Raw genomic sequence first — 22207 nt, 5'->3', positions numbered from 1 at the left:
AATTAAATTACAAAACAATTCCCTCTAAATGTTTGTCCAGTTCCTCCTTAAATTTATTTAACCCATCAACTTCCACAATGACAGATAGAAGTTTGAGCAATTAACCACCAGCTGGCTAAAGGCAAATTTCCGCACATCTATTCTACATCTGTCTTTCCTCAATTTGAATTTATGCCCCCTTAGGTTTGTAATCTGAACAAGTGGAAGAATCCCATCAGAATTCAGCATGCTCAACCCATTCAGGGCCTAATACACCTCAATCGGATCACCTCACATATGCCTAGTCTCCCATTGCTGCAATTTGCAGAACTTAAGCCTCTTTTGGTTAGAGGATCCCTTCATTCCCCTCACCAATCTTGTTGCCCTTCTCTGTACCCGTTCAAGCAAATCTACATCCTTCCTAAAATGAGGCCTCCAGACCTGTACGCAGTACTCAAGGCGTGGCCTGACCATTGCCATATACAGAAGGACAATCACCTCCTTTTACCTGCTAGCAAAATTCCTGTATATCACTGACAAAACCCCGTGACCTGCTCTGGCAGCCTGTCTGCATTGCTCAGAAAACTTCATATCTGACTGCACAATTACTCCCAGGTCTTTTTCATTTTCTACCACCCTAAGTGTAGTATTACACAGTTGGTATGTTTCTCTGGGATTACTTCTACCTTTATGCAGTACTTTGCATTTGTCAATGTTAAACTTCAGTTCCCACTTCTCAGCCCATCTGCCCAAATTTTCTAGATCCTGTTGCAGTAGCACACTGCCATTACTGTCATTAACAACCCTGCCAACCTTTGTATCATCTGCAAACTTTGACACTAAGCCTGATATACTTTCATCAATATCATTGATAAATATACAAAACAACAGTGGACCCAACACTGAACCCTGTGGGACTCCACTTATAACATTAGTCCATGAAGAGCAGCACCCATTGATTACCACCCTCTGTCTTCTCCCACTCAACCATCCTGTTATCCATTGTAGCAACTTACCCTTAACACCATTCTACTCCAATTTGAACAGTAGTCTTCTATGCAAACAGTGTCAAAAGCTTTCCTGAAATCAAGTATATGATATCAAAATTATTTTTGGCATTCAGTTCCTTTGTGACCACATCATAATATCCAATAAAATTTGTCAGACAAGACTTTCCCTTAACAAACCCATGCTGTGTCTGAATTATTGCTGCAGTCTTGTCTAGATGATCCTGCAATGCACCTTTAACCAGTGACTCCATTATTTACCCGGAACAGAAGTTAAACTAATTGGTCTGTAATTACTCGTGTCACCCTTCGATCCCCCCTTTGTGAATTGGGGATACATTTGCACATTTCAAGTCCGTGGGGACTTCCCGAGTCCAAGGATGCTCTCATAATTATGGCTAAGGGTTTGCTTACTTCCTTTGCCGCCTCTTTAATATAACTGGGTAGATCCCATCCACCCCAGGTGCCTTTCTTATGTTTAACTTCAACAATTTCTCCTCCACTTTGCTCTCAGTTATTAGAAAATCATTAAGCACCCTCCAACAATTTGAAAACCTTCTAACATTTTCAAACCTTAATAACTCCTCATGTGTGAATGTAGATGCAAAATACTCATTCAGTTTGTTTGCTATCTGAGCAGGATTATCAACAATCGAACCATCAATATCAAGTGGACCAATCAGATTCATCCTCTTCCTTTTAAAGTTTATGTAAGTAAAGAAATCCTTGCTGTTTTTCTTAGCATCCTTTGCCAAAGATTTCTTGTAATCTGCCTTCGCCTGCCTAACCTCCTTTGTGACTTGATTACAGACTTCTGTGTCGCCTGATAATTTATATGCATCCCATGCATTTTTCTTCTCTACCACGAGTCTCATTAGTTCATTTGTGATATGGGAAATATTAATGTTATTTTTTATTCGCAATATTAAAATTTTATCATGAAAAAAAATTTATCCATTATATTTCCCTAGTTGTTAAAAAAAAAACAAAAAAAAAAAACAAAACCCAACCGAATAAAAAAGTTGCACATGTGATGAGCATGTGCGGTAGATTGTTTATGATTGTTTATGCGAAACATCCTTTGCGTTTCTTTTAGGTATTTTGTTTTGTATATATCGATTGATTGTGATTGGTATTTAAGGGCACAAGGGCAGCTGAGGCCAAAATGTGCCAGTATATCGATTACTAAATAAGAGCATTTTTTATTGTAAATATTTTATTGATGATTTACAGATTTTCATAATTTCTGGAAGACAAGTACAATGGATTTATGAAAACTAAAGTAAGGGATGTATACTTGCCTTGCGAGTGCAACGTATCTAAACATCTCTGTAAAATAGCACCGATTGATGTACCAATCTTGTAGTTGAAGCGACATATGCGGGTATTAGGGACAACTAACAATGGAATGTAACGAAAATGCGGGACGAAAAAAGAAATTGTTGACAAATATTTGTATTGTTGCAATCAAACTTACTGCAGTAGTAACTTTAGGAAGCATGATTGTGACATCATAATATTCAAAAATTCTAAAAAGTTAGAACTCCAGACACTGTCTTATCCAGTTATCATTATAAGGTGAGGCATGACGGCCAGGTTTTTAAGTTTTTTTTTTTTTTTTAGATAGACGTAGGAATGTTTTACATATTCACTTATATGCATGGTTAAGTGACGTCATCCACGCCTCTAGTGGAAGCCGCGGATGACGTCACTTCAGTGACTGATCAAATTTACTCAGTAGAAAGTCGGAAAAACTGCGAGCCCATTGTTAAAATACTCACAGATCACCACTGAATATAAGCACAGTTATCCAGCATCCATGGGGATTGAGGGGTGGGGTGCCATGTACATAAATGTTACTCTTGTATGGACTCACATAAACTAATGAAATTATATAAGTAATGTTAAAGCTCTTAGTCACACTATATTTATGTGTGCACTTTACTTAATTTGCTTTAGCTTAATTTTAAAATCTCTTTTCACATTTTTTTATTACTGATTATCATACATTTTTGAAGAGCCAAGATCACACTCTTTAATAAGCAGGGCTGTCAGGGGCGAAACCATTGGTGGACCCAGACATTATATGGAGGATGGGGGGGAGAAGCTGGATCTGGAACAGAAAGAGGAACTGGAGGGGAACAGCAGAAATGGTGGGCCCATGCCTTCTCTGGATGCTCCTGTTCATCGTTACAGTATGCTTTTCACCTTCTAGTCATTTATGAATATAGAGTCACTCTTTTAAGGTAAACACAATACATTTATATTTTTTAACCAAATTTCAAATCTTTTATGGATGTCAGGATGGGTTACAAATATGACACTTTCTCAATTGTTTTGTTTGTTTGTTATTTGGTTTTTAGGAGCATTAGCAACTAAGGCCATATTGCTCCGGGGATATGTGGTGGTCATTCCCTGACCTTTCCACGTCCTCCGTATTTGGTGGTCACGGGCTCGAACCCCGGTCTAATCAAGAAGCGTGTGCTACGCACTGCTGCTCCTGCCCACCTGGCTACGGAGGCACCTACACTTTCTCAAGTAACTGATTATTTAATGGTAGCAGATGGACCAAGAAGACAGACTTCAGTGCCTCTGGTGATCACTTTTGGGATATGTAAACAGTACATGCAGTACTTTCTGATTTTCTATTTTATTTTTATTATTTTAAAAAATTATGATGTTTTTGTTATTTTACTGATGTACCAATCTTGTAGTTGAAGCGACATATGCGGGTATTAGGGACAACTAACAATGGAATGTAACGAAAATGCGGGACGAAAAAAGAAATTGTTGACAAATATTTGTATTGTTGCAATCAAACTTACTGCAGTAGTAACTTTAGGAAGCATGATTGTGACATCATAATATTCAAAAATTCTAAAAAGTTAGAACTCCAGACACTGTCTTATCCAGTTATCATTATAAGGTGAGGCATGACGGCCAGGTTTTTAAGTTTTTTTTTTTTTTTTAGATAGACGTAGGAATGTTTTACATATTCACTTATATGCATGGTTAAGTGACGTCATCCACGCCTCTAGTGGAAGCCGCGGATGACGTCACTTCAGTGACTGATCAAATTTACTCAGTAGAAAGTCGGAAAAACTGCGAGCCCATTGTTAAAATACTCACAGATCACCACTGAATATAAGCACAGTTATCCAGCATCCATGGGGATTGAGGGGTGGGGTGCCATGTACATAAATGTTACTCTTGTATGGACTCACATAAACTAATGAAATTATATAAGTAATGTTAAAGCTCTTAGTCACACTATATTTATGTGTGCACTTTACTTAATTTGCTTTAGCTTAATTTTAAAATCTCTTTTCACATTTTTTTATTACTGATTATCATACATTTTTGAAGAGCCAAGATCACACTCTTTAATAAGCAGGGCTGTCAGGGGCGAAACCATTGGTGGACCCAGACATTATATGGAGGATGGGGGGGAGAAGCTGGATCTGGAACAGAAAGAGGAACTGGAGGGGAACAGCAGAAATGGTGGGCCCATGCCTTCTCTGGATGCTCCTGTTCATCGTTACAGTATGCTTTTCACCTTCTAGTCATTTATGAATATAGAGTCACTCTTTTAAGGTAAACACAATACATTTATATTTTTTAACCAAATTTCAAATCTTTTATGGATGTCAGGATGGGTTACAAATATGACACTTTCTCAATTGTTTTGTTTGTTTGTTATTTGGTTTTTAGGAGCATTAGCAACTAAGGCCATATTGCTCCGGGGATATGTGGTGGTCATTCCCTGACCTTTCCACGTCCTCCGTATTTGGTGGTCACGGGCTCGAACCCCGGTCTAATCAAGAAGCGTGTGCTACGCACTGCTGCTCCTGCCCACCTGGCTACGGAGGCACCTACACTTTCTCAAGTAACTGATTATTTAATGGTAGCAGATGGACCAAGAAGACAGACTTCAGTGCCTCTGGTGATCACTTTTGGGATATGTAAACAGTACATGCAGTACTTTCTGATTTTCTATTTTATTTTTATTATTTTAAAAAATTATGATGTTTTTGTTATTTTACTGCTTTTATTTAATGCATTTTTGTAATGTTTAATTATTCAAATCACAGTCTTTTTGATACAGGGCATGTACCTAGCAGTACCACTGTTTTTTTTTATTATTATTTTTCAAACGTGCCAGTTGCATGAGCTTCCCAAATGGATACATGCCAGATAACTGAACTTCGTTTTTTAACTTTGAGTGGGGAGGATTCAAAAAGATTTGGATTTACTCAGGAGTTGTGACAGAAGGTTGAAACAAACACCATGTATTACACTTTTTTAATATAAGTCACCAAGATAAGATGACATACTTTTGCTACCTCTCAATACACTTCCACAGGCCAGTTTTTTTTTTTTTTTTTTAAAGTCCTCAGATTGACCTTCAAACCATAACTCGGTAGCAAAAATCACCTCATCATCAGCAGCAAAATGTTTTCTATGAAGAAAGGATTTAAAGGCAGGAAAGAGGAAGACATCTGAGGGTGCAACGTTGGGGGAATAAGCAGGATGCAGCAATATTTCAGTTTTTCCTGGCACATCAGCAATATTTCATGTGCACATTGTGCCCTTTTCTTCTGGTCAGAGATTAGATGTCTGGGAACCCATCTAGCAGACACTTTACTCGTATGCATCTGTTGATGGATAATGTTCTCCACAGACCCTACACTAATTTGGAGTTCTGGGGCTAGTTCTTTGATGCTAATACAGCAATCTTCCAGGATTAATGCCTCAATTTTTGCAACACTCTTCTGTTGCAAGATTTTCTGGGTGTCCTGAGATTTCTTCATTATGCAGTGAGATCCTTCTACATTTGAATTGTTTATAACAATATGCAACAACTCTGTAACCTGGGCAGTCCACAAACAGCAACCATTTCTTCGTGGATTGTTTTCAGTATTTTTCCTTGCAGAAAGAGGAACTGAATCACTGATCTATATTCCACTTTATCCATTGTGGCACTTTACTTCATTCAGTGCTGCAAAGAAAAAAAAAAAAAAAAAAAAATGAATTGTCAGATCAAAACCAAAAAGTGTGGTTGCTATAGAGATTTAGAATTCTCAAGGTATCAAAAAAAAAAAAAAAAAAAAAAAATCTTTTTTTGACCCCCACCCACCCTTGTATATATAAGTTTGCTTCAATTCATCCATCATTTTATTTTTCTGCTCGATATGAAATTATTAGCTAGTCACAAATTTTAATATAACAGATAAAATTATTGAGAGAAAATGCTATGTTTAATAATTTTTTTTAACAAACTATAAGAGTATTAAAAAATTAAATTCTTACTTAGTTTTAGATGACTGTGGCAACAATTCCATAACTTCAACTGAGTTAAAGTGAGTGACAAATAAGAATGGTTTTTGATAAACTGAAAAAGAATGAAAACCTTTCCCTATTAAAATATTAAATTAACTTTAGTTATTTTAATTACACCAATATATAAGAGTAATTCACCACACAATCCCAAGTAACTTAATTGCAAGTTATTCTGAAATATTTCATATTTAATGAGAAGCTAAAATAAGACAGTATGTACTGAAATCAGATAATGGGATAAGCTGTTTCAAATTAAGTAATGAATTAAAATGCTGCTACATTAAAATGTTTTGATACATTTGTTATAAAAAAATTCATTATTTATACTTCAGTTTAAATACTTCAACAATACAAAAAAGTGAAAGCAAAAAAATTAAAATGTTTAATGATATCATCCTTAGCCAAGTAAAGCAAAGAATTCCCAAGAAATATTTTATTAGTACAGTCAGTCCTCGTATAACACGTGTTTGCACTACACGAATTCGATCATACATGATTTATAAATAGGGGAACAATGTAGCACATAGCACGAACGTAATTTGCTTATGCACGATTATCTTTGTGTTTACAAGAAATGGTAATCGAACGCGGTGGAATCACCCCAACTGAACACAACACAGCACAGTAGGAATGAAGAGAAGATTGTGACAATTTATTTGTTTTTATGATTTCTTGGAAGGGGAAACACATTTAACATAACGTAAAAATCCACAGAATTCCACCTATTGGTATTATCGCAAATGTAATTAGATTGATTTTTACTACCCGTTTATAAGACTCCACTAGCAGGAACTATCAATAAATTGAAAACTGCAAATTGTTTTTATTGTTTTATGGTAGTGACCTTCAGAAATGTGCTTTAGTAAAACATAAGCATGTAATATGTGAGAATAGTGTGTTTCCGCTTTTACTGCATTGTTTATTCAGTTTCTACATGGCCACTGCGTTGTTTATTGTTGCTACTTGTTCGCTGTGCGTTTATGTATATCAAGCTTGCCTCCTCATTTTTGTTCATTTTATAATTGTGCTCTATTCTCAAAAAATGAGTAAAATACTTGAAAAAAAGTGTGAAAAGGAAGCATTCTGGTGAAAATACTTCAGAGAGAATAAGAAAAGCAATATCGATAGAAGAAAAATATGAAATTATGAACTATTCCCGATAAGGAATGAAAGAACATGCGATAATGTGCATGCTACAGGCCTAAATGAGGGAACGCTGAGAACAATTAGAAAGAATGCAGAAAAAATAAAAGCAACTTTCATAGCAGGAACAACACAAAGTATAACAAAATCAGTTAGATCAAGACACAAAGAACTGGAAGAGATGGAACGTCTTTTATCTGTTTGGATAGAAGATCAAACAAAGAAAAGATCAGGAACAAGTTTGCTTACGATAAAAGCAAAGGCATCGGCAATATTTGAAGACCTCAGAATAAAGCTGAAAACCCTCAAGAAGTGCCTCCCTTTACTGCCAAGTGTGGCTGGTTCAATAATTTCAGGAAACATCATGCTTTCCATAATGTGAAATTATCAGGTGAAGCTGTGAGTGCAGATGAAGCAGCAGCAAAGGCATTTCCACCGATACTGAAAAAACTAATTGAGGAAGAGGGCTATACTTTGGACCAAATTTTCAACTTTGATGAAACCGGACTGTATTGGAAAAAAATGCCATCACGAACATATATCTCAAGAGAGGAAGCATGAGTTCCAGGCTTCAAGGCTGCTAAGGATAGGTTGACCGTTATGTTAGGAGCAAATGCAAGTGGTGACTTGAAACCGAAGCCTGTTGTTGTTTATCATGCAGGCAATCCAAGAGCGTTAAAAGGGATCATAATGACTACCCCGGGTGTTTACTTTAGGAACAGAAGAGGGTGGATGACAGGGCAGATCTTCACTGACCCTCTACTACATGTAGTTGAGGATGTGTTTCGAAGCTACTGCAAAAAGAAAAATTTGGATTTTAAGATTTTAATTATTTGGGACAATGCACCAAGTCACCCTCCAACCCTTGCTGAACTATCACCAAACATCAAAATCCTGTTTTTACCACCTAACACAACATCTCTTACCCAGCCACTTGACCAAGGAGTAATTGCCGCTTTTAAGCACTATTACACAAGACGCACATTTAAGATGCTGATAGCAGAAACAGAGGGCGAAAATGCACCAACAGTTAGCTTACATGGTGTTTGGTGGCCTCCTTCACCAGGTTTTATTTGTGATTTTAAAGGCTTTGATCCTGTAAACGAGTTTCCTAAATTAAAAGCACATTGTGTTGCCCTCGCAAAACAGGTTGGCTTTGAGGAATTGGAGGAAGATGATTTAGAAGAGTTGCTTCAGTCTCATGAAGAACTTTCAACTGAAGAACTGCAACAACTTGTTGCTGGAGGGCAGGTCGAAGATGAGGAAGAGGACGAAGTTGAATGCCTGAACGCCACCATAAAACTGCTTTCTACTTCAGAGTTATCTTCAGTTTTAAATTTATTTGAGAAACGTATGCAATGGCTAGAAGATAACGATTATAATGCAGAAAGAAGCAGAAGAGCACTTCATACAATTCGATCTGCTTTGGAGCCATATAAGCAGCTGTTTTGTGAAAGAAGGAAGACTGCGAAACAACAGAAACTAGATGTCTTTTTTATGAAAACACTGAAGAAAGAGACAGAAAACAAGCCACAGCCCTGTAGTTCTGGCGTGACCACATTTTATCCAAAGTCCTCATCGGCATCTCCTCCACCTCCCAGTTCCGATAATGATGACAACCTGCCACCACTTTCCCCATAATTCTGCTGCTTCAACCCTTTCTCAAGCTGTCTTCATTTACTTTTAAGGTAAGAATCTAAATTTAAATGATTAAATTATTAATTTTACATTTTTCAACTGTGTAAGTGTTTTATTATGATTATTTATTGTGTTTGGTAATGTTTTGGTTACAAATGTGTGTCCAATCTTGGGTAGTTGGCACCTAAACCTATTTTTCCCATACGGCCTATTTATATTGCACGAGGGTTTCTAGGAACACAACTATCGTGTCATACAAGGACTGACTGTATTATTAATCTTTATTATAAGTGGTTTTATTAATCTGTTGTATGGATTATACAACCACTAAATATACAGATTAATAACAACCACTTCCCTGAATTTTAACAACAATCAAGGTCGGCAGAACAGTTTTTTTTTTTTTTTTAAACATTCATATGGAAGCTACCACAATGGAAGTTATTAATTTGTAATGAAAGAGTTCTATGATGGACAGAGGTAAGAAGATAATATACAACTGCTTCTCCATAATGCGAGTTTGATTAACATGTTTTTGATTACCTATTTGAAAAAATTATACCGCTTTTCACTTTACACAATGCAAGTTTCCAGTCATTGCGATCTTTTTTTATGTGACAGTTGAAAAATATTTGAATCATACACTAAGCTTATCATGCATTGGACAGGCAATAAACAAGCGTTTGCCCAATGCCCGCCTCAGTGTGTTCCATTAACCATTGGAAGAAGAGGTTGATTGATTAAAAAAAAAGAAAGCTAACACTGTTCAAACGACTCTGTTCAAATATTTCTGTAACAAATAGTTTCTTCATTGTGTATTTTATGCCACAGGTTCCCAAACTTTCTCGGTTCATGGCACCCTTAGTGTCTCAGTCATTTTTTCACAGTGCCCCTTGGCCAAAAGAAATACCTAACAGTTCCATTTATTATGTAGTTAGGTCCAAACAACTTAATAAGTAATGCTCAAACTGTGAACTACCTCAAGCTAGTAATTCACGTGGTGTGCAACAGATGTCGAGTATCACCGTGTTTCTCTCGCAAATTTAAAATATTCCACGGCGCACAGTTTGGGAACTGCTGTTTTATGCAATAAACATTTAATTCTATAATTATTTTCATTATCTTTTACATGGTATACAGTTAAAAAGTTATTTAAAAAGGTAATTTTAAAATTGTTTATGGACATTCCTGAAGGTCAAGGGCCAATTATAATTTTCCTATTGATTATTGGTTAGATATTCAATTAACATGTTTCCGTTTTGCACGATGCACTCACAGGACAAATTAATCGCGTTAATCTAGGCCAGCCTGTACTTTAAGTCCTAATTTGGCCATAACAACAATCCACTTTCTTAGCTTTCTCTAACTGTATTTTTATACCTAGGACAGTACTGCTGGTCATAAGGGGGGGGGAGAAATGTTGGTAATTGACAACTGTATTACAAGTTTCTAAAGGTAGAGGTATGAAAATCTCCAGCATAATAACTTACAAAATTTTTATTTATATAGAGTGCTAATTGTGTTATTGACCACAATCTTTTTGGGGACTTCAAATGGTATGCTATAATTGTATTATATTATATATAAGAAAAGAACATAAATTCTAAATGGAATGATACTGCCTAAACAGTAAACTTAAAATAAAACAAACATTACCCTATACTTGTCAGAAATTTTCTCAGAATTAGATGTCATATCATTCATGAAGGTCATCAGTAAAAGTAAAATGAAGTTTGTAGTAAAGTGTACAGTAAATTTGGGTATAACAGAAGTTCATTAAAATAAATATTTAATAAGCCAGTAATGAAGTAACAGAACAGATTTCATGGTAAATAAAATCTGGAGAACTTAATTTTTCCTCTCTCTTTCTCATTAATAACTTACCAAATGATAGAGGAAGTCTTGTCCATTTAACATCATCTTTCCTTGTCCTTTCACCAAAATTATCAACAAATACACCAAACTCTAAGAGAAAAGAACAAGAAAATTGTTAAATAACTTTTTTTTTTTATGACCATAAGTACATGTGTATGCAAAAGGTAATGATAATTTTTTAAGTACCTATTCCTAAGGTATTGCACAATATCTATTTTCTTAAAAAAAAAAAGTTAATGAATGAAACTGTTTTAAAATGAGTTAAACCCAAAATGGGGGGAAGGGGAAATCAAATTTATAAGCATATGGCTTTCAGATGATAAACATAATAGAAGATAACTTTCAAGAACACTCAACTAAATCATGCAACTAAAGACATAGGACTAAAAACCTGGTTGTCTCATTCTACTTAGTGTATTTATTAGGCTTATAACCAAAGCTTTTTTTAATGCAGAAGTATTGGCCTGAAGAAACTAAAGACAAAAATCTAAGTCTATAGTTTGTCTTTCAAGTTTATTAAGTAATTTTAAGGCCATTATTACAAATGTGGGGGAATCCTAGTCTAGGACTGCAGAAAAAAAAAACTTTTCTAAAATAGATTAATTTATAATCATTAACAACAGAGACAGTAAATACGGTACCTTTCATATTACAGTGGCAGACAAAAAAACTGCATCACCTTAAAAAAATAACATTTGTAGTGAAACATATAAGATATTATTTGATTACAGTCATTTTGTTTGTTGCAAAGCAAAGGTATTGTGTCAGATAACACTTTTATAGTATCAAACAGTAATTTCAAGGTATTGCATCAGCCATTTCTGTTATAAATATGGCATTGGAAGGGTATACACACTCATTAGTATCCTGTTTTGTAGAGGTGTAAACATGGCTCCATATGTTCAGTTGACACCAAGGGAAAAAAAAAAGTGTAGCTGTTGCTCTGTCCCGGGAAGGGCTTGTGTTTGTTTGTTATTTGGTTTCTAGGAGCATTAGCAACTAAGGACATATTGCTCCGGGATATGCGTTGGTCATTCCCTGACCTTTCCGCATCCTCCGTATTTAGTGGTAATGGGCTCGAACCCTGGTCTAATCAAGAAGCATGTGCTATGCACTGCTGCTCCTTCCCACCTGGCTACGGAGGCACCTAGGAAGGACTTTCTACATGTGCTATCACTAATAAAATAGGCTGTCACCAGTATCCTGGATGCTGAAATTAAAGTGTCGAACCGGTGATGTGAAGAGAAGACCTGGATCAGGCCATAAGAGAGTGACTATGCCTTCCCAAGATCGATATTTGAAGTGGCTATGCCTTCGTAATCGCCATGCTAGTGCACCTGATCTAAAACTGGACTTTGAGATGGCCTCTGCTGTTGAAACAAGTGCACCAACTATCAAAGATAGCTTTCGGAATGTATTCTGCATGCCTATCGGCCCAAGAAGCCTTTGTTGACCCAACAAATGAGTAAGAAGCGACTTGCTTGGGCTACAATGCATATTTCATGGATAAAAGAGCAATGGGACACCGTCATCTTTTCTGACGAATTGAAATTCAACCTGCATGGCTCGGATGGGAAGCGATATGTCAGAAGATGAAAATCGGAGGCATACCATCCTGATTGCATAACACCGACTGTAAAGTTCTCTGCCGGTCATATGGTCTGGGAATGCATAACAAGCAAAGGGGTGGGGCGAATTAAGTTTATTAACGGAACGGTGAATGCAGAAACCTACACTGCTATCTTGGAGGAGTGCCTGAAACTCTTTATTAGGGATAGCCACACAGACGTCCAAAACTGCATTTTTCAACAGGACTCAGCACCTTGCCACACAGCAAAATTGGTAAGTTTATGCTATTTAGATTTAATGATGAGTTTGTCTGCTTGTCTCACAAGGCTTAAAAAATAATTACACCAATGTTTTCCCTCGTGTTTCTCCCTTAAGGTACAGTTATACCTCAGAAATTCTGGCATTGCAGTGTTGGACTGGCCCAGATTTAAACCCTATTAAAAATTGCTGGTACATAATGTTGTCTAAAATTGCTCAGAAGAAGCCAACGAGTAAGATTCAGCTGCAGGAGAGCATTATAAGGGTGTGGTACCATGAAATTGGGCAACTGTATATCCAAAAGTTGATTAACTCTATGCCAGATCGTTGCAAGGCTGTAATTGCAGCTCAAAGAGGAGCAACAAAATACTGAGGACTTATTTTGCTGATTTACAATACATAATACTATTACGTTAACTTGCCATTTCAGTTTGTACACATAAATGCAATAAAATGTATGTTTGATTGTCATGATTGCCATTTGCATGATTTCTCATATTTCCATTAATTACACATTTTACCCTTTGGGAAGATATTTATGACAATTAGGTATATCAGGTGGAGTATTTTTATTGGATTTCATTCACAGAGATATATCCCATCTAACAAATGCATTTCGAACATGTCTGCAACCCACAATGCAGCGCAAAACACATTTGCAAAATTCACAAGTGATGCAGTTTTTTTGTCCACCATTGTAGATGCTTTAACTTCTCTCTTCTTAAAGGAACTTTGTTAAAACTCTCTTAGTTAAAAGTGCTCACCAGGGTCCAAAGAAGATGAGAAGGACACTCAAAATACAACAAAGTTTTTTGCTTTACTCATTCATTTTCATGTTATAATGTGCAGAATGCAGCTTTAAATAACAAGTCCGCCCCCAAATTTAATTTTTTTAATGTCCATTTCTATTTCATTTACAATTTAGAACAAGGGAGATATGAGGGAAAAAAATTAGAAGGGAGGTTACCATACAAAAAAAGCCCCATGCAATAATAAAAAAAGGTTAAGAATCTTTGCTTTATATAATCAAAGGAATGAATATCCATTTATTTACCAATTTTAAGTTAACAAAGTATTTCAAAATACAATATAATAGTACTTAAAACAAGTTTTTTTGCTGGGCACTTTAACAAGGAAGATCTACTTAAAGTGCCATACAGAAAGAAGTGCAATTGACACTGAGATGTGGAAGTGAAAAACACTGCACATAACATAATTTATGTAATTCGATATAATTTTAAATTACACTTGTACATGTCTTCTCATGAGAAATCTATTCTAAAAAACATACATATAATGGGCCAAAATATTAGAAGCCTTGCTTTTGTATGATGATCAGATTTCAATTTTCCACCAGACAGCCCCATGCAATAATAAAAGCCTGTGCGTGTTACAACATTGATTCTAATATCTGGAAAGTGTTTGATGGATGCTGTGCCTTCTTTTTGCAGTGCATATACTAGTTATGATGTAGTTAACTTTTTTTGCAAGTATTCATGTTTAAGGTTCTGTTAATGCAGTATGCATTATTATGTCTGTATATGCACAGATTCTCTTGAAACTACAGAGATATGCTGTAATCTACCAACTCCTGTTTATAACTATTCATTACATCCATAGCCATTTTAATTTTATATTTACTTGCAGTTATCAAAAATTAATTTACCACAAAGTACCAAAGCTTGTTAAATGGGCTGCAGGGTGTGGTTCATTTAACATGCTTCAATACATTGTGGACTAACACAAGCTGAAAATGAAAGAAATTCTATGGAAATTGGTTCTAGAAGTGTTGATGAAATTACATTAAATAATATATGAAGTGTGGCAATAAAGTTCCTGGACTGGTTTGATAAAAATAACACAAAGTGAAGGAGTTCAAAAATGGTTTTATTTTTATTCAAAGTAAAATTTTCACCTTGGGAAAGAGGAAGAAGGCCACTGGTGCTAGATCAGAAGAGTAAGATGTGTGGTAATTGTTTCATTGGAAACGTCTTCACAAGTGTAGAATGGATGGGCATTGTTGTGCAACAAGAATAAGCTGCCTTTGCCTTGAATTTGTGCTCTCATCCAGGAAATGTGCTTCAAATAGTTTTTTAAGCACCTGTACGTAGAACTAACTAACTAACTAACTCTCCCCCCCCAGAGATATAAATTCCTCGTGAATCACACCCTGTTTGTCAAAAAATGTAATCAGCATAGCCTTGTTTTTATTCCATTATCATGCATTATATGTAAATCCCCTGGCGTATACTGCTGTGAAGGGAATTCATCACTCACCAATGTAATACTTATCTTGATAGGACAAATAAAGATTTATTTATTTTGATCCTGGCCTTCTGTAAAACAAAACATTTTGGGCCTTGGTGATAGTAGTAGTAGTGGCATATGATGGAAGAAAGCAAATGTATGAGCTTATGCAGCATCAGCCAAAAAAAAAAAAAAAACCATTCCCTCCAAATGCCTGTCCAGTTCCTCCTTAAATTTATTCAACCTATCAACTTCCACAACGACAGATGGAAGTTTGTTACAGCAATTAACCACCCGCTGGCTAAAGGCAAATTTCCGCACATCTATTCTACATCTGTCCTTTCTTAATTTGAATTTATGCCCTCTTAGGTTCGTAATATGAACAAGTGGAAGGATCCCATCAGAATTCAGCGTGCTCAACCCATTCAAGGCCTTATACACCTCAATCAGATCACCGTGCAGGTGCCTAGTCTCCAGCCACTGCAATTTGCAGAACTTAAGCCTCTCTTTGTAAGAGGATCCCTTCATTCCCCTTACCAATCTTTTTGCCCTTCTCTGTACACGCTCAAGCAAATCTACATCCTTCCTAAAATGAGGCCTCCAGACCTGTATGCAGTACTCAAGGCGTGGCCTGACCATTGCCTTATACAGAGGGACAATCACCTCCTTTTCCTTGCTAGCAAAATTCCTATATATCATTGACAAAACCCCATGACCTGCCCTGGCAGCCTGTCTGCATTGCTCAGAAAACTTCATATCTGACTGCACAATTACTCCCAGGTCTTTTTCATTTTCTACCACCTTAAGTGTAGCACCACACAGTTGGTACATTTCTCTGGGGTTACTTCTACCTATATGCAGTACATTGCATTTCTCAAGGTTAAACTTCAGTTGCCACTTCTTAGCCCATCTGCCCAAATTATCTAGATCCTGTTGCAGTAGCACACTGCCATTGCTGTCATTAACAACCCTGCGAACCTTTGTATCATCTGCAAACTTCGACATTAAGCCTCATATATCTTCATCAATATCATTGATAAATATTCAAAAAAACAACAGTGGACCCAACACCAAACCCTGTGGGACTCCACTAATAACATTAGCCCACGAAGAGCAGCACCCATTGATTACCACCCTCTGTCTTCTCCCACTTAATCATCCTTTTATCCATTGTAGCAACTTACCCTTAATATCATTCTGCTCCAATTTGCAGTGGACTTTCTACTCCAATTTGCAGTCCACTGCATGCTCTGATGCATTAGCATTAGTAGAGGCATTTGATGCAAGAAAGCAAGCTTATGCAGCATCAGCAAAAAAAAAAAAAAAAAAAAAAATAAAGTAAAATAAATAAATAAAAAATAACCACTTCCACTTCACCCCTCTGTTCGTTCCAAATAGCTGTCCAGCTGAGCCTTAAACTTATTTAGGCTATCAACTTCCACGACAAGGGATGGAAGTCTGTTCCACCTACCAACCACCCGCTGGCTAAAGGCAAATTTCCGCACATCTATCCTACATCTGTCTTTCCTCAATTTGAACTTATGCCCTCTCAGGTGATTATTCTGAGGAAGAGGAAGAATCCCATCAGCAATGAGCATGCTCAAACCATTCAAGGCTTTGTACACCTCTATCAGATCACCTCGCTGGTGCCTAGTCTCCAGACACTGTAATTTGCAAAACTTAAGCCTTTCTTCGTAAGAGCACCCCTTTGTTCAATTCACTAATCTTGTTGCTCTTCTCTGCACTCGTTCCAGCAGCTCTACATCCTTCTTGAAATGAGGCCTCCAGGCCTGTATACAGTACTCTAGGTGTGGCCTGACCATTGCCTTATAGAAGGGAATAATCACCTTATCCCTGCTAGAAAAATTCCTATATATCATTGACAATACACAATGACCTACTCTTGCAGCCCGTCTGCACTGCTCAGAGAACTTCATATCTGCCTGCACAACCACCCCCAGGTCCCTTTCATTCTCTACCACTGTCAGTGTAGTACCACAGAGTTGATACGTTGCTCTGGGGTTGCTGTTTCCCATATGTAGTACTTTACATTTGTCAATGTTAAACTTCATTAACCACCTCTCAGCCCATCTGCTCAACCTTTCCAGATCCTGTTGCAGTAGCATAGTGTCAGTAGTGTCCTTGACAACCCTGCCAACATTCATATCGTCTGCAAACTTGGACATTAAGCTTGATATACCATCATCAATATCATTTATAAATACAGAGAACAATAAAGGACCCAATACTGAACCCTGAGGGACTCCACTAATAACATTAGTCCACGATGAGCAGTGGCCGTTGATTGCCACTCTGTCTTCTCCCCCTCAACCACCCCTTTATCCATAGCAGCAATTTGCCTCCAATGCCACACTGCTCCAATTTGTGCAGCAGTCTTCCATGTGCAACAGTATCAAAAGCCTTTCTAAGATCCAAGTATATAATATCAAAGTTATTCCCTGCATCCAGTTCTTTTGTGACTGCATCATAGTATCCAATGAAATTGGTCAGGCAAGACCTGCCCTTAACAAAACCATGCTGCGTCTGAGCTATAACTGAAGTCTTGTCTAGATGATCCTGCAGTGCTTCTTTAACCAGTGCCTCCATTAATTTTCCGGGAAGAGAAGTTCAACTCACAGGTCTATAATTACTTGTGTCAGCCTTTGATCCTCCCTTGTGAATTGGGGTCACATTTGCACATCGCCAGTCCATGGGTACCTCCCCTGAGTCCAAGGAAGCTCTCATAATTATGGCTAAGGGTTTGCTTACTTCCTTTGCTGCCTCCTTCAATATAACTGGATAGATCCCATCCACCCCAGGTGCCTTTCTTGTGTTTATCTTCAACAATTTCTCCTCCACTTTACTCTCAGTTATTACAAGATTCTCTAGCTTACTGCTAGAGTTGAATACACCTCTGGCATTCCCCTCGCTGAATAACTCCTCATGTGTGAATGTGGATGCAAAATATTAATTTAGTTCGTTAGCTACCTGAGCAGGGTCATCAACAGTTGACCCATCGATATCAAGTGGACCAATCTGATTCATCCCCTTCCTTCTAGAGTTTACATAAGTAAAGAACTCTTTGCTGTTTTTCTTCACATCCCTTGCCAAGGATCTCTCATAACCTGCCTTCGCCTGCCTAACCTCCTTTGTAACTTGGTTACAGATCAACTTGTATCTATCATAGGCTTCTGTGTCACGTGTTAATTTGTATGTATCCCATGCATTTTTCTTCTCTGTCATATGCCTCATTAGTTCATCTGACAACCATTTAGGCCTAAACCTTGAACAATATTTCTTAGTTGGTATGTAAAGCCTAGTAGCTTGCAAGATAAGTTCTTTGAATGCTTCCCATTTTGAATTTGCTGTTGGTAACATCATCAGTTGATCCCACTGTATAGAATTTAAATACTGTCTCGGTCCATCGTAGTCGCCTTTACGAAAGCAATACCCCTTCCCTTTACCCCTAATGGTAGTTACCTCTTTGAGTAACTCCCACTTCAGAACACTGTGATCACTGCCACCTAGTGGTTCATTTATCTGCAGATTCTTAATGCATGAAGAATCACTACTGATAATCAAATCAGGAGTATTACTCCCTCTAGTTGCCTCCCAAATATGCTGATGTAGAAAACAATCATCCAATAAATCCACAAAAGCCTTGCTAGTGTGTGAGTGACCAGCCCCCAAATTCCAGTCAATATCTGGGAAATTAAAATCCCCCATTATAAGACTCTCTGATTTACTGGCCCACTCTATTTCTCTGTACAGTTTCTTATTATACTCATCAGAGTCATTAGGCCTATAGCACACTCCTACTCTCAATTTTGATCTCTCAATGCTTATGTCACACCAAACTGACTCGACACTGCACTGTCCAGTGATGTCGACTGGCTTCACTTCCTTGGATTTTATGTGTTTCTTAACTAATAGCATAACCCCTCCTCCCTTCCTATCCTGTCTATCCTTTCTGTAGACATTGTACTCCCCAAATTCCAGTTCTGCGTTCCTTATATCTGTGTGACACCATGTCTCTGAAATCCCAACAATATCTGCCTTTGATGTTTTGAGCAATAACTCAAATTCATCAAATTTATTTACTAAACACCTAGCATTGGTGTACACGCAAGTATACATGCACCTTCTCTTCCTCTTAGCCACCCTAACACAATCCATGTGTTTACTTGTACCCCAATGATTCCCAGCAGTCCCTGTAATATCCTGCATCTTATTTCCCAGGCTGCTGCTCATTCCAATAGAAGCAGTGCAAGAATCACTTTCTCCTCTGCCAGTGGCTACTGTTAATCTATTAGTCCTTGTATCCCCCCAATCTAGCAGTTTTCTGACCCACCTAACACTGCCTCGATAGCATTAGCAAACATTCTTGCACCCTTTCTATTTAAGTGTATCCCATCCCTGTAGAAGCAGTCTCTCCTGTTAACAAGTACAGACCAGGCTGAAAAAATTCTACCCCTTGAGCCCTGCACAATCTTTCCAGGGCCGAATTGAACGATAGGGCTCTCATCATATACTCCCTCCTATCGTGTCTGGGCAGAATTGCAGACACTTTCAAATTCAACCCTAATTCACGGCTTTTTTTCATCAGTGACCTGTACTTGTTAAGTAATTCCGCCGGTCTCCTACTCTTAATATCATTAGTGCCAACGTGTACAACTATATCACCTTTTGTGCCCTTAAAAGATGATATCCGCTCTACAACGTCATCAACCTTTGCCCCTGGCAGACCTTTGTCTTTGGGTTGTACTGAAATACCCAACATTCATCTCCAGCTGAGGAAATTAGGACTGTCTTGACAAATCTAGATTAAGTCATTAGCATTAGTAGAGGCATTTGATGCAAGAAAGCAAGCTTATGCAGCATCAGCCAAAAAAAAAAAAAAAAAAAAAACCCCTTCCACTTCACCCCTCTGTTCGTTCAAAATACCTGTCCAGCTGAGCCTTAAACTTATTTAGGCTATCAACCTCCACCACAAGGGATGGAAGTCTGTTCCACCAACCAACCACCCGCTGGCTAAAGGCAAATTTCCGCACGTCTATCCTACATCTGTCTTTCCTCAATTTGAATTTATGCCCTCTCAGGTGATTTTTCTGAGCTAGAGGAAGAATCCCATCAGCATTGAGCATGCTTAAACCATTCAAGGCTTTATACACCTCTATCAGATCACCTCGCTGGTGCCTAGTCTCCAGACACTGTAATTTGCAAAACTTAAGCCTTTCTTCGTAAGAGCACCCCTTTGTTCCATTCACTAATCTTGTTGCCCTTCTCTGTACTCGTTCCAGCAGCTCTACATCCTTCTTGAAATGAGGCCTCCAGACCTGTATACAGTACTCTAGGTGTGGCCTGACCATCGCCTTATACAATGGAATAATCACCTCCTTATCCCTTTGTCTTTGCACAATGACACACTTCATTGCTTCTATTTATCCATGAAGTTGTGCAGCACAAATTTTGCTCAGACCTCCCTTTTCCCTAAATCTTCATGTAGAATTTGACAAATTGTCTCTATTCATATCCAACTCATCAGCCATCATTCTGAGGGTAAAATGACCATCTCTTGTCACAATATTCTGAACTTTTACAACTCTGTCCTCACTTTGGGAGGTTGACAGACATCCATTCCTTAGATCATAGCGAATATTCTCATGTCCATTTTTGAACCACTTATACCATTTGAACATGCTGGTCTCACTTAATATTTCACCACCATAAAGTTTTAACATTTCCTACATTTCTGTTGCAGATTTTCTCAATTTAAAGTAAAGTTTGTTATTTGTTCGTTGCTCCATTGAAAAATAGGGACACGAAACTTTGTAACACTACTAATGAAACTGGTTGTATTTGCAACCTGTCAGCCTACTGGACAATCTCTGTACCACCATCTGTTGGAGGAAGTTTAAACTACACTGTACCACTTCCATTTATTTTCAAACTCATCAAACATGGGCACAACAGCACCAGTCCAGGAACTTTATTGCCATACTTCATATATAAATATAGAGGATATTACAGCAAACAAAAAATAAGTAATGAAGAAGTTTATATTTTTGTTTTTTTATGAAATTTAGATTTTCATTTTATTTTTGACAATAATCCTACTTTAAGTTCAGTTTTAAAGTATAAATATGAAAAAAATTAACATTTAAAAGCATTTGTGTACATAATTTAATTTACAAACTTCCAAATAATTAAAAAAAAAAAAAAAAAAAAAAACCCAAAAAACTTGCTCATGAAGAGGTTAAAAGGTCACAAATTCTAGAAGTGGATAATTGTGTTCAAGAAAATCCTATAAATTCCTTTTGAGGTTAAGATCTAGTGTATGTGGAGGATGTCATATCTTGCTATTATGTTTCTTGAATCAGGAAACTTATCCACTACTATAAATTAGTGGCAGTGCACTACAGAAGTGTATCCTCCTGTCTGCAAAGAGTGGAATGTATAGTAGAGTACACATTTTATATAGGGTAATTTGCATCTACACAACAAAAGTATCTTCCATATCATAATTCTACTCCCTCAAGTTTCATTGTTAAAGTCAGGGCACATATCAGATCTGTTTGTGGGTGTGGGCAGGTGTACCTGATGCCAGATGTATCATCTATAGAGGCATGAATTTAGATGTCAGGCCATGCTGGCCACTGATGACAATCAGTGTCTGCAAGAGGCTCCTGCTTCTTATCTATGGGTAGAAACTGGTACATTGAATAGCATGTAATTAACAATTAGATCTTTCCATCTCCCATTTATGGATTGTAAACACCTGCAGTCCATCCACTCTTGTTTTGTGAAAGGTGATATAATGAAAACTGAGAGTTTTCTAATGTTTTGGCCTATGTAGATACTTATGCGATAAACAGTTATATTACCATGGAAACAAAGGAAATACTCTTCTGGTTCATCTGAAGTAGAGACTTGAAATATTGCAACAGGAAAGCTACGTAGTTGAGATGCACCATAGATAATGAATGCAAGACTGGTATCAGTTGGGCTTAGAAAATCTGGAAAACAAATTATAAAGATTGTGCTCTTTTTTTTTTTTTTGAAAGAATCAAATTTCAATATAAAAATAAAGTAAATAAATTCATGAATTGGGGCAAAATGAATATAATAATATTAACTACAAGTATTAAAAA

At 37.2% G+C, this 22207-nt stretch overlaps 1 protein-coding gene across 1 annotated transcript in view; it reads right to left on the bottom strand.

The window, feature by feature from the left end:
- LOC150088894 (citron Rho-interacting kinase-like) overlaps nucleotides 1-22207 on the bottom strand; it is a 178665-nt gene that overhangs the window by 2685 nt on the left and 153773 nt on the right. Inside the window, exons 34-36 of the mRNA XM_090370347.1 lie at nucleotides 21941-22072; nucleotides 10992-11072; nucleotides 6297-6378 (exon numbers count right to left, since the gene is read on the bottom strand). Coding sequence (XP_090226473.1) covers nucleotides 6297-6378; nucleotides 10992-11072; nucleotides 21941-22072 — 295 coding nt within the window. The remainder of the gene's footprint in view (nucleotides 1-6296; nucleotides 6379-10991; nucleotides 11073-21940; nucleotides 22073-22207) is intronic.

This window comes from Mastigoproctus giganteus, chromosome 3, assembly GCF_048544385.1.
Source record: "Mastigoproctus giganteus isolate SK-2022 chromosome 3, ASM4854438v1, whole genome shotgun sequence".
In the NCBI taxonomy this organism is placed as follows: Eukaryota; Metazoa; Arthropoda; class Arachnida; order Uropygi; family Thelyphonidae; genus Mastigoproctus; species Mastigoproctus giganteus.
Note: the sequence above shows the minus strand (reverse complement) of the source record. Positions and strands in the feature narration are given on the sequence as shown.